Source organism: Emys orbicularis, chromosome 13, assembly GCF_028017835.1.
Source record: "Emys orbicularis isolate rEmyOrb1 chromosome 13, rEmyOrb1.hap1, whole genome shotgun sequence".
NCBI lineage: Eukaryota > Metazoa > Chordata > Testudines > Emydidae > Emys > Emys orbicularis.
In genome coordinates this window covers 48,308,068-48,324,826 of record NC_088695.1, presented here as the reverse complement: position 1 = coordinate 48,324,826, position 16,759 = coordinate 48,308,068, and the positions used below count along the sequence as shown (strand labels likewise).

Below are 16,759 nucleotides of genomic sequence, written 5' to 3'. Positions count from 1 at the left end.
TTAGCCTCTCATGTGCAGCGTGAGGAGCCGGCTCTGGTGCAGTTCCTGCCACAGGCTCATCTCCAGCTGCAGGTCGTGGTTGGCGTAGAACACCAGGGCCTTGTGCGTCAGGTCGAAGTAGTGATCGGAGTAGGCCTGGTAGTCGGGGGTGATGAACCCGTAAGCGCTCACCTGGGAGAGGGGGTGGAGTTAGCCAGACCCTGCCAGGAGCCCTGAGCAGCCAGGCACAGATCCCACCTCAAATCCCACTTGGGGAGGGGCCAAAACAACACCCGACCCCCCCCCCCCAGCCCTTTAAAGGGAGATGTGGAGCAGAACCTGATCAGGGACCTGCTGCCTGTGGTGTACGGGCCTCCCCTGACCCACTCCCATGTGTGTGGGGGGGTGTCACCTTCATGAGGGTCTTGCCAGCTCCGTGGGGGGGGGCAGATTGTTGCACCCACTGGGAAAGTGCAGATAAAACTCTCCTGCAGCTCCCAGCTAAGCGAGCAGGGCAGGAGCCCTGCAGCAGCAGCACGGCCGGACACGGGGACCGCGCGGGCCACACACCAGGGCAGAGCCATCACCACAGCGATGAGGGAACTACACATGCGCTAACTGCAGCGTGTGGCTCGCAGCAGGGCTAACACACCAGGCCCGCGCCGTGCAGCCACCAGAGGGCACGGCGCACGGACCGCAGCGGGACAATGAGCGCAGGCCAATGCAACGGCTGGGGCCCAGGCAACACAGGGGTGCACGACTAGGCACATGGGCTCGACCAGCAGGCTCCAGAGAGAGGCCGTAGGGAACGCAGGCTGCAGGGGTGAAAGCAGCCAGCGCAGCCTGCCAGGCGAGCCGTGGCTGCTGTCCAAGGAGTCCAGCACAGGGGCTGGGGAGGGCGAGGAAATGACCGAGTCCCTCCTGTCCTACGGCTGGCAGTGTGCCCTGCGACCAGCAGGTGGCACCTTCTGCCTTGTGGTCAGGGCAGAGTAGCCTGAGCGGGTGATTAGCCGTCCCTACCTCATCGCAGGTGTGGAGGGCAGCCAACAGCATCACTGCCCCGGTGGAGGGACGGTACAGCCTCCGCTGCGGGGTGTCCAAAATGCCGGAGCGAAGGAACCTGCCAGCCAGGAGAGAAGAGGGAAGACTACAGCTGCTGGTGGGGACCGTGCCTTCACCCCACGGAGCACGGGGAATTCACCCGCCTGGCGCTGGGACAGAGGATCCCCCCCGCTGCAGTTACCCGTCTTCTGGCGGATGGCTCCCCTGCGAGCCAGCCACACAGGCCCTGCAGATCAGCTGGGCTGCCTCCCCGGGGGCAAAGGCTCTGTCTCTGCAGCGCTCGAGGGCTCTGGGGCTGCGGGGCCCTGGATTCAGCCCTCCCCCCATGGCAGTGCAGGGCCCCGGGAAGCACTTGCAGCCAGAGGCTCCGACACAGGATCGCTACCGGTTCCTGACGTAGCGGATAAAATCCGGGTGAAACATCTTAAACTTCTCCGCCCGCAGGTCTTTCCCGAAGTATCGCTCCGGCCTGTGGGGAGGAGACGAGCTGGTGTGAGAATCCACCCGGCCCGAAGGGACTCCCCACAGGCATGTCCTCAGCCTGCCCAAGCTGCTTGGGTCAAAGCAGAACAATGGCCCGTCCAGCTCAGCACTCCCACCCCCAGCTCTGCGGACATTATCCGAGACCCAAGGAGCGGGCTTGCGGGGGCTCCTGCTGCCCCTTTGCTGAACGACGGCAGCATCAGAGCAGGCTGCTGCTCCTGCGGCTAGCGACCGGACGCCGGGGCACCATGGGCAGGGAAGCTTGGTCCTGCACCTGGCGGAGAGCAGAGGCCTGTACTGCACAAGAGAGCCTCCATGTCTATCCTGGGCCACTCGCAGAGATCTCCAGGCCTTGGTTTGCTCCACTTTGCCTCAGGAGTCTTCACAGAGCCCTGCCCCCATGCCGGGACCCCTGCCAGCTGGCCTCTGTCACATGGTTGTTAAACAAAGGTAATTCACCCACAAAAAACTTTGTTAAGCAGCACCAGGCTCCGAAATGCTGGGCAAGCAGAGTCGTGGGCTCTCAGCTCCCCCATAACAGACACTGCCCCCTTACCTGTGCCTGATGGGACCTGGCCCCCACTTCCCAAGCATTACATGGATGGCGGACACCCGGCTCCCCTCGCGTGGTGAGCAGTGGGCGCACAGATCTCCTGGAGCGTGTCACGGACCTTGGGCAACACAGGAACCAAGCAGCCTGTTTCAAACCATGGACCCTCCTCCCTGCCCCGGGACTCACCGAGCACCCTCATCTGGGCCTCTGTCGACAGGGCGGTGGGTCAGGGCCGCCCGGAGCAGCAGGTAATCTCGGTCGTGGTCCGGGAGGAAGATGTACTTGGTTTCCTGTTGCAATGTATACGTCGATTAATGCGGTCTTGGCCCCTGGCCCAGCACTGCCTTCCCCACCCTATGGAGCCCTCGTCTGGGCTCTTCGTTTGCTGCTGCCTGACCTAGGGGGCGGTGACAAAGCAGCCGTGCTCGGCCCGGGGCTGGGAGAGCCCAGTCACCCCTGGCATTCAGTACACCTGGCAGCCTGGGCTCAAGATGGGCCCCACAACAGGGCTAATATTGAGGTGCATCAGGAGAGGCAGTATGGGGAGGCCAGGGCTGGGCTAGCAGAGGGGCTGTGGGTTGGGAGTGCAGGGCATCGGCAGAGCGGTGTGTGAGATGATAAAATTAATAATATTGCGACGTTCATCCGTAGACCTCACAACACATTACAGGTCAGGATCATTCTCCTCATTGTGCAGATGGGAAACTGAGGCACAGGGCGAGAGGGACTCGCCCGTGGTCACCCAGTAGCTCAGTGGCTGGGGCAGGAATAGAACCCGTCTCCTGAGTCCCAGTCCAGTGCTCCATCCACTAGGCCACACTGCCTCCTTGCTCACGCTGCTCAGACACCCGGGCTCTAGCCAGTGGCATCAGCGTGTGACGGCCGGGGCAGGCGCGTCCCCTCACCAGAGTCTGGGGTGGCTGGCGGAAGCCGTCGCTGGCGTAGTTATGCAGCGAGTTCATCATGGTGTTAGTGGAGAAGACGTAGAAGGAGGTCCTGTGGCCCACGTCTCTTTCGAAGCCCTTGGTGAGGGCCCCGTTGACCCTGCGAGGAGAGGAGGGGAGGAGAGTCAGCGCTGCAGGCCGCTCCAGGGGCCGAGAGCCGAAAGAGCCCGCACCGCCTTAGCGCAGCTTCGGCCACAGGGACGTCTTCCAGTGCTGGAGAGAGCGTTCCCACAACGCCCTGGGGCTGCTGGAGCCAGAGGGATCTGGTGTTGCCGCAGGGCTTCTCCAGCGAGGGCCACAGACGAGCTCTCGGCCCAGGGGACCAGGCGCCCGCGGCTCCGTCCTGGAGCAGGTGAAACAGCTACCGATGGGGAGCAGAGAGCACCGGCCAACATCCGACCCTGCCCTGCTCACGTGTGTCACCCGCCACCCCCTGGCCAGCCCGACCCTCTTCCTGCTCGCGCCGGGGAGACTCCGGCTCTGCTTGTGCTATGCTCTGCCTGCGGCGCAAACGCGACAGCCCCAGCCCGCGGCCCTCATGCAAACGCACGACTAAACGAACTCCCCTGTGGCCTGCGTGTTGCTGGGGGCCCTGCAGGGGGTGCTGTCACCCTGAGTACAGGTCCGATTTCCCCCCCCATTCCCCCCTGCTGCGCTGCCCAGCCAGGTTCCCAGTGAGCTCTCACCTGGGGCAAGTATGCCCCCCCCCCGCTGCCCAGCCCCCCAGCGAGCTCTCCCCGGGGCAGGAACGACCCCCCCGCACCACGCTGCCCAGGCCCCCAGCGAGCTCTCCCCTGGGGCAGGTACAACCCCCCCGCACTGCGCTGCCCAGCCCCCCAGTGAGCTCTCCCCTGGGGCAGGTACGACCCCTCCTACCCCGCGCTGCCCAGCCCCCCAGCAAGCTCTCCCCTGGGGCAGGTACGACCCCCCCTACCCCGCGCTGCCCAGCCCCCCAGCGAGCTCTCACCTGGGGCAGGTACAACCCCCCCCCGCACCGCGCTGCCCAGCCCCCCAGCGAGCTCTCACCTGGGGCAGGTACAACCCCCCCGCACCGCGCTGCCCAGCCCCCCAGCGAGCTCTCACCTGGGGCAGGTACGACCCCCCCGCACCGCGCTGCCCAGCCCCCCAGCGAGCTCTCACCTGGGGCAGGTACGACCCCCCCGCACCGCGCTGCCCAGCCCCCCGACGAGCTCTCACCTGAAGACGTAGTCGTGCCGGTCGATCGCAGCCCCTGCCCAGGAGCCGTTCAGGATGCCACTGTTGCCCACCACGGCGCAGCGGACGCAGGGGGAGACGCCCGCAGCAGCTCCGGGGCGGGCGTCGAACATGCGCCCGTTGGCCGACGTGTTGAGACGGGTCAGCGCGTCCCTCACAACTGGAACCACAAGCCAGGGGCGGAGGGTGAGCCGGGGGCGGCCGACGTGCCTGGCACACGGCAGGCTTCACCTCCAGGCACGGAGGCACAAGGGGAACTCCAGTGTGTGTGGCAGAGCAGGGTGCCCAGCTGCCAGTGGTAGCTGGGCTGGAGACCGAGACAGATTCTGCTTCCCACACGGCAGACCCAGCACCGCCTCCTAGGGGCGGGAGTCACCCCCAGGGCAGTGCCAGGCCCCAGCCTTCCTGGGAACAAGCGGCCAGCGCTCGGCTCTCAGGGCGACAGACAGCTCCTCCCTCGGCCCCGTTCGCCCCTCACGCCCCACCACGAGCTCTCACCGGGCCAGCCGACCTCCTGCCAGCCGTGGGCCCCCCCGTAGCTCTGCAGGCGTCGATACTCAGCCAGCCGGGCATGCCGGGCCCACTGCAGCACCGGGATGGCCTCCAGGAAGACGCTGCTGAACTTGGTGCTTGCAATCCTCTTCCTGATGCCACTGGGGCACCTCTGGCAAAGCAAAACCCGAAGAGCGGGGGATGAGGAAGAGCCAGGCAGCCCCGCCAGGAGAGGGGCGGGAGGGCCTACCAGGGAAGGAGGTGGTGCCCATTGGAGGGGGGGGGAGCGGTCTTTGTGTGAGCCCAGCTCGAGGCCAGCGCTAGACACAACCAGGAGGCCCCTGGTCTGGGCAGCCATGCAGGGGAGCTCAGGCTGGCCCCTTGGAGCTGGAGGATGAGAGGTCGCCGAGGGGGACGACGGGAGCCTGGCGGCAGGAGCCCGGCATTGTCCTCACTGGCACGGCACACCCCTCCTGTGCATGACCGCGCAGTGACGCTTCCCCCTCCAGGAACAAATCCACAGCCTGGAGCCCCCAGGCCTTCACCCCCCCAAGGGAGCAGGCGGTGCATACCGAGCTCCGGTACGTCTCGTCCCGGCCATACAGGTCCCCCAAGAACGGCTGCAGCGTGGCGCTGGGGGCCCTACTGCCCAGCGGGGTCACCGGTGCCTGCGCTGTCATGGCTCCGGCTCCGGGCTGGCGAGCTCCGAGAGGATCCCTTGGGGCCGGGGGCAGAGAAGAGAACAGTTTCACGGTGCGTTCCCCCTCGGCCTGGCAAGGTGTCTGCCCGGCAGAGGGGGCGCGGGCCCTGCTGCTTCAGGCTGCATGGTTGGCCCCGTAGCTAGGGACTGCGCCCCCCGTGGCTAGTTACAGGACGGCACCTGTGGAAGTGACGGCCAGTGGTGCCATATGAAGGCAGCTACGCAGGAAGAAACAGGGCATTAAAGGAGGCTCTGCCCCCTCCCTGCCCCCCTGTTCCTGCACATCAGCTCTGCCCCCAGGCATGGGAGTTTGGTCACCGCAAAGGTTAAAGCCCTGAGGTTGCACAACCAGAACCCTGCCCCCCCCCCCCTCCGGGGAATGTGGGAATGGGACCCGACCCCCTGCGGTGCTGGATTGGAGCGTGAAGACCCCGACTCACAGAGCAGGGGGAGCAGCTCCCCACCCCAGAGCCGCACACAGGAGGGAGGGGCAGCGCCAGCCGCCCGGCCTGCTCAGCCCTCCCCCAAGTAGACAGGCAAAGCTCCGTATCCTGTTCGTGATCCCGAGCCCAGTCGCTGCTTGTGAGGGGAGGATTAGAGATCAGCACAGACACCAGTGCTAAGCCAGGGCGGCCGGGCAGCAGCCCCGCTGAGGGGAGGGCCACAGGCAGGCCAGGGGAGTCGGGCTCGCATCCGGCTCTGTAGGGCAGACAGAAGCGGGAGCAGGGGCCCGTGACATCCCCCCCCGCCCCCGGCCAGGACCGTCGCTCCCCTGGGCGTAGGGAGCTGGGATTCTGAGTGTGAAGTGCTGGGCAGCCGTTCCTGCCCCACAGCAGCCCCCACCCCGCAAACCAGCAAACGCTTCATCCCCAGCTGCCATTCAGGGCAGTGGGTGAACGCACAAAAAGGAGCCGGGGGTTCGTTTGCTTCAAAAGCAAAAATCCCCTGGCCTGCAACGCTGCCTCACAGCCAGCGCCCCAGAGCCCGTCGCCCTGCTCCTCTGGCCCAGGCGGCCCCAGGATGGGCCCCACACCCCACCACGAAGCAGCCAGAGGGGTAGAGGGAAAGTCACAGGGGGAGGGGGGTCCCCGCGTTTGCTAATCATTATCTGCCTGCTGTTCGGAAAGTTCCAAGGGCACAATATTGGCACAAAGACGTGAGCGAGGGCGAGACGCCACCGCTGGCAGGGGCAGCTTGGCAGAGCCCCAAGGCAGGGAAATCCCCCCAGATCAGCAGAACGCGGCACCCTAGCCACGTGTTTCTGCTGCTCCCATCGCTGGTGTCTACATGCTGAGCTACAGGAGACTCACGGCAGAGACGGTGTCGCCTTCCTCGCAGCTAGAGCCCTCAGAGAGCAGAGAGGAGACCGGTTGGTCTTTACCTGTAGGAAAAGCTTGGGGAGCTCCCGCGGCTGTAGCGGGTCCTGGCTTGGTACAGAAGCACCAGGGTCGCAGCACCCAGCAGAGCCCAGCGCAGAGCCCAGCTTCGCAGGCGGATCATGGCTGGCGCAGCGGCACCAGCAGGTGTTGGAGCAGGGTCTGGGCGACGCGGCGGTTCTCGCGGCCCCGTGGAAGCTGTGGATCAGGTGCAGACATACAAACCTGGCTCACGGTCGGCCTCTTCGTGCACACAGCCCCGAGCGGCCCCTCCGGATCCCCCCACCTCGTACCTCTCCGCTCGAACTCTAACCCAGCTGCGTCTCTCCAGGAACCCAGGCAGCCTCGAGGCTGAAGCACGTCAGCTCTGCCAGCAGAGGGCCCTTCGGAAAGAGATCAGGCGGATGGGACGTGGAGTGGACGGCTCTGTCCGGACTGGAAAGGATCCCAGAAGAGGGCGGCACAGAAAGGGGGAAGGGGGAGAGACCGTTCCTAGGAATCTGCAAGGAGAACTCCATGCTATGCAAGATGTGGCTTCCCGTCCACCGACCCACCCAGCCTCGGTCCACCTCACTGTCTGCCTAGTCCACCTCCAACCCAGCCACCCCACTTCTGTTAGCTTCCGTCCCACATCCCCCCAGCCTCACCCGCTTCCTAGCCTTCCTGTTAGCCTCTTGGTTTGCAAGACTCTGCAGGTCCGGGGACTGGCTCTCTGCCCCTGCCCGGGCCTCCTCCCTGCCTTCGCACCTTCCAGCGGCACTGCCTGATCACGGAGGGCTCTTTCCAGCCCTGGGACGTGTCTCTGAAGCACCTTTGGTCGCACTGGAAATTATGGGCAGGCAGATCGTACATGCACTGAGCTCAGTGCAGCCCACAACGGAAACCCCAGCTGCAGCATACACAGGATGTCTGATCAGTCAGCCGCAGCCAGGCCCTCCTGCACCATACCAGTAACACCTGCACACTGGAGATAAGGAGGAGGTCCTTTGCTGGGGACAGCCTGTGAGGGCCAGGCAGTCTTATGTACTCACTGGGTTTGCATTCCTCCAGACCCACGGATTTCCCCAGGGCTGTTTGTTTAGACCGTTCTAAGTGCCCTTTATCAGATCTTCAAAACAGAACAGAGAGGTCAGTCCAATGAGACCGGCCAGTGCGGAAAAGGGCACGTGCCGAGAACTCGGTAGCTAGCTGAGCAGGACACATTCAGGACCACACGCTGCAGGGGGCGGGGGGGTCGCTTCCTGGGTCAGCAGCACCCAGGCCTGAGCCAAGGGCCGGGCGCTGCACGATGCCCTCTCAGACCGACCCTGTGGGAATGCCGGCTGGGGCATGGCCCCCAGGGAGGTCACACTCCCAGCATCATCCTGCAGGTTGCTATGCTGCTGCCGTCTGTGGGGAGGGTGGTAAAGGAAAAGCAGAAAAGTCCCAACTCCGCCTCTCTCCCCTAAGGTCAGTAACTGCCCCCAGACCTGGAGGAGCCGTCCTGGCCTCAGGGCGCCGGGCAGCACGGTTAACGCACAGCAAGGCAGCCTGGTTGCTCTCAGAGGGAAGACAGAGAACACAGCCCCAGCTCCCCGGCACAGGCGGCCCGGCTTCCCATGCTCACACGTGAGCCCAGGGCTGACTCACCGGCAGGTGGCTGTGTTCAAGGTCAGCAATTGGCTTATGACCTTCAACAGGCCATGGGACGGATCCAAACAAGAACACATTGGGGAACCAGGAGAGCCGCGAGCCCCTCTTGGAGCAGAGAAAGGCCCCTCCCACACCTTGCCATCCATCTCACATCCCCTTCCCCTGCCATGGTCTGTCTGGGGTGTTGGGATGGTGCCAAATGGGTGTGGCCATACTGAATGAATGGTGGGAGCGTATTTCGGGGGAACACCCTGCACCCCCATGTTCATCCTTATGATTGTGTGGGATCCAATGCAAAGTTTGTCACGGTGGGTGTCTTCAGAAGGCTCATGATGCACTGAGCATTGTTATAGTAATGTTATAGGTTGTAATTTCATGTATATAGTTATGAGGCTGAAAATGTGCCCTTGTGGCTTAAAACAAGCCCAGGCAAAACTCTCCAGGAACAGAGAGGCAGTTCACACCTCATCAGGGCAGGGATGGGACAAACCCAGCCCAGCCTCACAAGAACACGGGGGGGGGGGAGGGATAGCTCAGTGGTTTGAACATTGGCCTGCTAAACCCAGGGTTGTGAGTTCAATCCTTGAGGGGGGCCACTTAGGGATCTGGGGCAAAATCAGTACTTGGTCCTGCTAGTGAAGGCGCAGGGGGCTGGACTCGATGACCTTTCAGGGTCCCTTCTAGCTCTATGAGATAGATAGGTAACAAAGGACACTGGCCTAGGCAGCAACAAAGGATCTGATGGACTCTGGAGTGAGTCACCCCCCTCCCCTTGGTCAGTTTGGGACTGCGATGAGGTAATGCTCGCCTGACCCTGAAGGGGGGGGCCAAAGCCAAGAGGAAGGAAAGAAAGGACATGGTAAAAGGGACGTTTGCCATGCTCTCTCTCTCTTCCTCCTCCATCTACAGCCCCCACCACCAAGCAACTGAAGCACTGATCAAAGGGGAGAGCCTGGCTGAAGGCAACCAGCCAACCTGTGGTGAGAAGCTTGTAAGTGTTAAGCGTCGAAAGTGTTAAGATCAACTTAGAATGCGTTTTGCTTTTATTTCATTTGACCAAATCCATCTTGTTGTGCTTTGACTTAAAATCTATCTTTTGTAGTTAATAAATGTGTTCGTTTGTTCTACCTGAAGCAGTGCGTTTGGTTTGAAGCATGTCAGAGGCTCCCCTGGGAATAACAAGCCTGGTACATATCAATTTCTTTGTTAAATTGACAAACTCAAATAAGCTTGCAGCATCCAGCGGGCATAACTGGACACTGCAAGACGGATTCCTAGGGTTGTGTCAGGGACTGGAGATACTGGCTAGTGTCATTCGGTTGCACAATCCAAGCAGCTTACATGCCAGAGGCTGTGCGTGAACAGCCCAGGAGTGGGGGTTCTCACAGCAGCGCAGGGTCAGGCTGGCTCCCAGAGTCACGGACTGGAGTGACCGAGCAGATCACCGGTCCAGATAACACCAGGGAAACGTCACAGCATAACTTGACATGACTTAAACATGGCTGAATGGCTGCAGTGTTAGCAGAGCTTGAAATGAGTCCAATCGAGAGGACAGAGAGGCTACAGGACGGAGGATAGCTCGGGATTTCTTAACCCCTGCTGAGTTAAGAAAGGCAGTTTCGCTGATGCATCAGGAGGAGGGAGAGTCAGTTACGGCTGATTGTGCTAGCCTGTTGTTAGCAGGTTCTTTAGCGGATATGGAGGAAGGGCAAGTAACAGATTTGTTATACGATGGTTTAAGGGAACCTATTAAAGTGTTAATAGGATCTCAAGAGAAGTTGGATCAGGCTAGATTGATTAAAATGACCCGAGAGGCAGAAAAGGTAATAAGCAGAAGTGGCTTCTCCCAGAAGGCAGTCAGCAAGGTTTCTTACTGAAACCAAGCAGGCTACAGCGGTCCTAATCATGCCGGTATGGAACGTGGAATGGGACGACCCAACAAAGGACGCGGAGGGTCTGGTGGAGGATTAGTGCGAGTACAGATATGGGCTTTACTCCAGGAGAAAGGAGCAGATATGGTTCGTTTAGATGGACGACCTTTAGAGGTTCTGTTAAATGTTGTGAGTGATTTGGCAGGGAACAAGTCACAGCCTCCGCCATAGCCTGGGGCTAGGGCTGTTGAGATTGCGGGAACAGGAGCGGGAGATGTGGTAAGCCCTTATGGCTTGTTGTCCCAGGAATTGGCTCAGATGGACGTGGCAGCTTCCCGTCAGAGTAGCTCCACATCTCAGTAGGGTTGCCTCACCCTTAGCAACCCCTGCCCCTAAGATTGAATGTTAGTGGCTAAACTGCAGCCCCCCGTAACTGGTAAACCTTACGTGGAACTGGGGCAGGTGGGGATGGGAGGAAACATATAATGGTTGCTAGTATTAATTGATATTGGAGCGGAGGCAACTCTGATGAAATCGGTGCAGGAGGACATGCAGAAAGGACAGACTATTCCTTTATTTGGATTTCAGGGCACAGGAGTGAAAGGAATTTTATTGAAAAACCTGTCATGGGTGATAGGACACAGTAAGTTTTGGACAGATACAGTGGGTCTGTAACAGCCTGACTGAACATGCCATCTCAGGTGCAGATGTGGTACACCAGGAGAAATGGATAATTGATCTGGCAGGAGGTTGGCTGTGGAAAGGGGAGACAGGGATTATGAGCGAGCAGGTGATTTCAGGAGGATAAAGGAAAGGAGCTTGCAAAGCCACAGCCGCTGTGGTGCTACCAGATCATGATTGGACACAAGAGTTCCCTATGGTGTGGGCCAAGAAGAAATCCGAATGGGGGGCATACAAGCAGCAGTGGAAATTGTAGGAACATTTGTAAAACCAGTTCCTCAATATTCCTCTCCTGCCGAAGCTGTTCCGCATATAGAACTGCTACAGGATTGAAAGGAACAAGAAGTGGTGGTGGAGTGCCGAAGTCCCTACAATTCTCCACTCTGGCCTGTGCGGAAAGCGGCCGGAAGGTGGTGCCTCACAATTGAGTATAGAAAAATCAATGCGGCTATCGTCCCGACGGCACCAATAGCAGCTAAGCTCCCAGCTATACTGGCGGGAATAGCGGCAGCTGCTAAATGGTTCTCTGTATTGGATAGGGCTGGTTCTTTGCCATTCCATTAACCCCCGAGAGTCAGCCTCGATTTGCTTGTACATTCCAGAACAAACAGCTCACATTTCAACGTGTCTCCACAGGTTACCATGATGCTCCAGCTATAGCACATGCACATGTGACAAGGAAGTGGCATCAACTCCCCGATTTGGATAAGCCGGGGGTTACTTCTGATGTGGATGACATACTGATAACAGCCGTTTCCCAGGAGGAGCGTAAACATCGAACTAAACTGGTCCTGGGAATAGCGGAGAAAACAGGCTTTAATTACCATGGGACAAGGCACAGCTGGTACAAGACGTTGAATACTTAGGTACTATCTTGGGACTGTGGGAAAAGCATCTTATTAATGATGGGACTCAAACAGAAATGGCAGCTAGTCTACCACCCCCAGAGTGCAGGAAAAGTGGGAAGGAAGAATAGAGCCTTGACCAAGCACATTCAAACACAAGGCTGAGATTGGGAAACTGCTTTACCCACATTCCTGATGACCATGAGCGCCTTGGGACAAGCTGGAAGTAAGTCCCCACCTTTTGAGTGAATGACAGGTCGAGCTAGGAGGACTCCTGAATGCCTACTCCCACCTAGAAAACAGAGACCTGAATGGGTGTGAAGGAAACTGGAATTTGGAATGGAAAGGAGGTAATCTCACCATGAATTTACAGTGGAAAAATGGTTGGTGGGGATTATATGAAATAAACCAAGATATATGTTGGCATCAAAAGGAAAAGGGTAATGTAACAACAACCAACCAAACCTGGTTTATGGACCAAGGGATGTGGTGTACTCATGGAGATATAACTCAGTTCCAGTACGAACAATATCAATGGCACCCTCAGATGACTAAAACCTCACCCTAGATTAACATCGCCAAATTTGAGGGAGGGGGAGTGGAATGATACAGATTGGGATATGGAGATACAAACTCATCAAGGCACACTGGACCAAATAGAATGGTCACTAGACTGATAATATCTGTAAAAGGTATGGTTTCAGAGTAGCAGCCGTGTTAGTCTGTATCCGCAAAAATAACAGGAGTACTTGTGGCACCTTAGAGACTAACAAATTTGTAAAAGGTATGCTTGCTCGAAAGTATAAAATTGTTGAAAAAGCTGTAGAAAAAATAAGATTTCAAATGTGTGCTTGATATGATGTTGTATGTCAAGTCACAACAGGGAATGGAGTTGAATGGACAATGTTATTTTGGATTTCTGGAACTGCCGTATTATTCCTTGTGTGTTTCTGTTGGGGATATCAGATGTGTAAGCAATATAAGGAAATACAAGCTTTGCAGAAAATGTATAAGATTGAGTTGTTGGCTTATGCTACTAATCATCGTAAGATAATGCTTTAAGTTTTATAGAAACCAGAAAAGGAGACACATGATCTAATAGTTAGTGTACAGATTGCAGGTCTGATTGATGCGATATTACAATTCTCTTTGGCAATTGAATATCGAATGGGGGACTGTTGGGATGGTGCCAAATTGGTGTGGCCGTGCTGAAGGAATGGTGTGAGCATAACTTGACATGACAAACATGGCTGAAGGGCTGCAGAGGATCCTGGGAGCAGGGTCCCTTTAAGCAGAAGCAGATTTGATAAAGGACTGGCAAAGTCTGCGTGTACGATTGATATTGAACCTATTGGCTGGCAAATATGGGCCCATGCAAAAGTAAATATCACATGTATAAAGTTCCAGCATGGAGCACAGGTCGATCTAGTTGTAGTGACCTTACAGCAAGGAGAGCCAGAGTGAATGACTGATGAGTGAGTAAACGTGGGGTAATCTTCGTTCGATACCACCACCCAGCCCCTTAAAAAAATATATGGAGATATACCTATCTCATAGAACTGGAAGGGACCCTGAAAGGTCATTGAGTCCAGCCCCCTGCCTTCACTAGCAGGACCAAGTACTGATTTTGCTCCCGATCCTTAAGTGGCCCCCTCAAGGATTGAACTCATAACCCTGGGTTTAGCAGGCCAATGCTCAAACCACTGAGCTAGCCCTCCCCAAAAAATCAGATCAAATTAGTAACCACACACCCCCTGGGCATGCTTTTAAGACATGTGACTCCTTTGAGGAAAACGAGTATAAGCACCAAGCAAAGTACATTACTGTGATCGGGATTCCTAACTTGACTCTTGAAGAAGCAACACTGCCTGACAGAGTAGCCAAACCTCTGCTCCGTGGGCTCACATGGGACTGTGACCAGAGGGGTCTCAAGGCACAAGGCCTGGCCTCGCGGGAACCCGAGACAGACCATAGGGCTGAGAAGAACGGATCAGCAGAGAAGAAGCCGTCTATAAAATTGGTAGCCACCTTCTCTGTCTGCCAAGCAGGAACTGCGTGAGGCTAGCGCAGGGCCTGTTTGTGTATGTTTGTGAGAGAGACACTCATTAAGAGGAATGTATATCTCTTAATGTGTAGCTCTTAAATGTCTAACATAGGAGTTATGTGCTTAATATAACCCTTTACCACTTGTGTAATTCCTTCTCAATAAACTGCTGTGTATTGAAGATAATTACTGTGGACCTTTTTCACTGGTATGACAGTAATCTGCTCCACTGGGAGCCAGTAAAGATCCATTTCAGGGGTAGTAGAGCCCCCTGTTGTCAACTTGGGGGCTACCCTGTCCCCTCCATGATCAGGCTCCCCTCCTGGGAATGCTCAGCACCCTCCATTCCCACTGCCTTCTGAGGACATCCAGCACCATGCAGGATTGGGCCTCAGCTTCCCTGCCGTGGCAGATCCAGGAGCACTGAGTCCCTATTGAGCTAAGAGAAGTAAAGGCAGGGAAGTTATTTCAGGGAGCTCCTCCCTGCCTTCCCTCCCCCATTATCTCAGCACCTTCCTGGAACAGACACCAGAGAAGCAGCCCAGCTTCCCAAACACCCGCAGCCCAAGGCCACCAGTGAATTAACCCAGCAGCAGCAGCAGTGCCTTCCACGAGCTGGCCTGGATGAAAGAAAAACATCAGCTCAGCCTAGGCACAATGTTCTGTTTCCCTAGGCAGGAAACACAGGATGCACCTGCCGGCCACACAGCCGGAGAACCAAAGTGAGCTGGACGGGGAACTCCTGCCCACAGAGGAAACAGACCCGAGGCTGAAGTAGGACATTTCCTGGAGCTTTCACCCTCCCCCCCCCCCCCCCCGAGAGGGATCTGCAGACAGAGTGAGACCACGCAATCCCTGGCTGGCGAAAGCCCCAGGAAATGTCATGTCGGCCTCTCGGGGCACATGGGCTGCACCTGTCTCCTCAGGATCCCAATGCGCTTTACAAGCTGGGATCATCCGTACTCTACAGATGGAGCAACAGATACAGAGAGGAGAAGCGACCGCGAGTGGACTGAGGTCTGCTGTTAACCAGTTCCCTGCTCCTCCCCCAGATCACGCACTGCTCAGATGGTGGTAACCAGCTCAGGGGTAGGTGCCAACAGTTCGCAAGTGGGCCATGGGCAGGACTCCCTTAGTCAGCAGAGCACAAATAAGAGGTAAGAAAAGGGGGTGAAAACCCCATCCTAGTCCTGGGAGGCCCCAGAGCAAGTGCCAGTCAACACATGCCTGCAGGCACGCGCCAATGCTCTGTAACAGTCCACACAATGGGTCTCTCTCAGCAGGATCCCGGCCATGGGGAAGACTGAGCGGCATCCCAGGGAGCCTTGCTTCTGAGAAGAGCAGGGACAGTAGAACCTCAGAATTATGAGCACCAGGGTTACGAACTGACCAATCAGCTACACATCTCCTTTGGAACCAGACGTGCACAATCAGGCAGCAGCACAGACCAAATCAATCAATCAAGCAAGCAAATACAGGGCTGCACAGGCAAGTCTCATCTTACGCGCATTTAACATGCGCAAATTCAGCTTTGCACGGTCGGCAAAAACAACAAAAAAAAGAGAAAAATAACAATTTAAATACTGTCCCTGTAGTGCGGGCGATTCTGCCCGCCATTACACTCAATGGAATTGTGACTATACGTGATTTTCGCTTTACGTGCTGACAGCAGAACGTAACCCCAGTGTAAGATGAGACTCGCCTGTATTGTGTTATATGTAAACTACTAAGAAAAGGGAAAGTTTAAAAAAAGATTTGCGAAGGTAAAGAAACATTCTGTGCTTGTTTCGTTTAAGTTAAGATGGTTACATGCAGCATTTTTCTTCTGCGTAGTAAAGTTTCAAAGCTGTATTAAGTCAATGTTCAGTTGTAAACTTTTGAAAGAACCACCACAATGTTTCGCTCCGAGTGACGAACAGCCTCAACTCCCGAGGTGCTCCGAACTCGGAGGTTCTAGTGGAACAATGAGAATCCCTCCTCACAGGCAGCAGCGATGCTGTGAGGGCCCAGCAAACATTGCTCAGAGCCCAGCTCGCTGTCTTGGCAGATCCTGGCACCAGTAGCCGTAATGGTGGCCGATCCCTCTGCTTTCCCACGGCTGCAGGCAGGAGCCTGGGGGAGAGGTGCTGGAATGAATGGAGACGGGTGAAGAGACCCCGGTCTCAGCCTTGTGGCCTGACATGCTGAAGCAGAGGCACCTAGCTGCTGATTCCCGGTTCCCTTGGTAGCGTATTTATGCAACAGGCCCCCCGTTATTAAAGGGTGTCAGTGCTAGTGGCAGGTGGGGGACTGAATTCCGCTCCCTTGGCACAAGATCGCTTCTGCTGTGCTGCCTCGCCGCTGGCAGGAGCGCAGCCGACGCCCAGGGTCTACCCCAGTGACAGAGAAGGCCGGGCTTGAAGCCCCTTCTGCGCATGGCACGGAGCGTGACTCTACGGGCTGTGCTGGCTGATAACCTAGCACCAGGCCTGAGGTGAGTGAGTCGCCAAGGAGGAGCAGCCTGCAGCAGTGGGAACCTTAGCTCGGGATTTCCTGACTCTGATGCAGTTAAAATGCTAGTGTTAACCTGGCACTGATGGCGGGGCGGGCTGCGTGTTCTGTGTACCAGCCAGCAGGATCGCCAGGCTGGAGAGCACAGCCCTGACCAGAGACATGTAAACCCAGGGCTTCTGCTGATCACCCATGGGTCAGCGATAGCTCGCTCACCCCATTGCCATGGGCTCAGTACAGCTGTCTACCGACGTCGGCCACACCCAGAAGCGTACGGTGAATGGGGAATGGAAGCCGCCGTCCGGCTCGGCATGTGCGCGTAAGGAGAGCAGAGGGGGCTGAGGGCTGGCTCAGCTGTGCTGGTAGGAAGCAGTGAAGGTGCATTTCCCACT

The 16,759-nt window shown here is 57.5% G+C and overlaps 1 protein-coding gene across 1 annotated transcript; it reads right to left on the bottom strand.

Annotated features, from left to right (window-relative positions):
• Positions 1 to 6,928, bottom strand: LOC135888357 (alpha-N-acetylgalactosaminide alpha-2,6-sialyltransferase 2-like). The gene is made up of 9 exons (XM_065416163.1): positions 6,810 to 6,928; positions 5,301 to 5,445; positions 4,735 to 4,900; positions 4,219 to 4,396; positions 2,983 to 3,121; positions 2,264 to 2,367; positions 1,427 to 1,510; positions 1,000 to 1,099; positions 1 to 171 (listed from the first exon to the last, which is right to left on the bottom strand). The coding sequence occupies exons 1-9, from the start codon at positions 6,926 to 6,928 to the stop codon at positions 1 to 3; spliced, it is 1,206 nt and encodes a 401-aa protein (XP_065272235.1).
• Between the last annotated feature and the right edge of the window lie 9,831 nt (positions 6,929 to 16,759).

Excerpts from the sequence above, each read along its gene's own strand:
- LOC135888357 (XM_065416163.1), bottom strand. The coding sequence starts at position 6,928 with ATGATCCGCCTGCGAAGCTGGGCTCTGCGCTGGGCTCTGCTGGGTGCT. Across the intron at positions 3,122-4,218 it reads CGGCACGACTACGTCTTCAG|GGTCAACGGGGCCCTCACCA; the intron begins GTGAGAGCTCGT and ends CTCTCCTCGCAG. Across the intron at positions 1,511-2,263 it reads GGCCCAGATGAGGGTGCTCG|GCCGGAGCGATACTTCGGGA; the intron begins GTGAGTCCCGGG and ends TCCTCCCCACAG.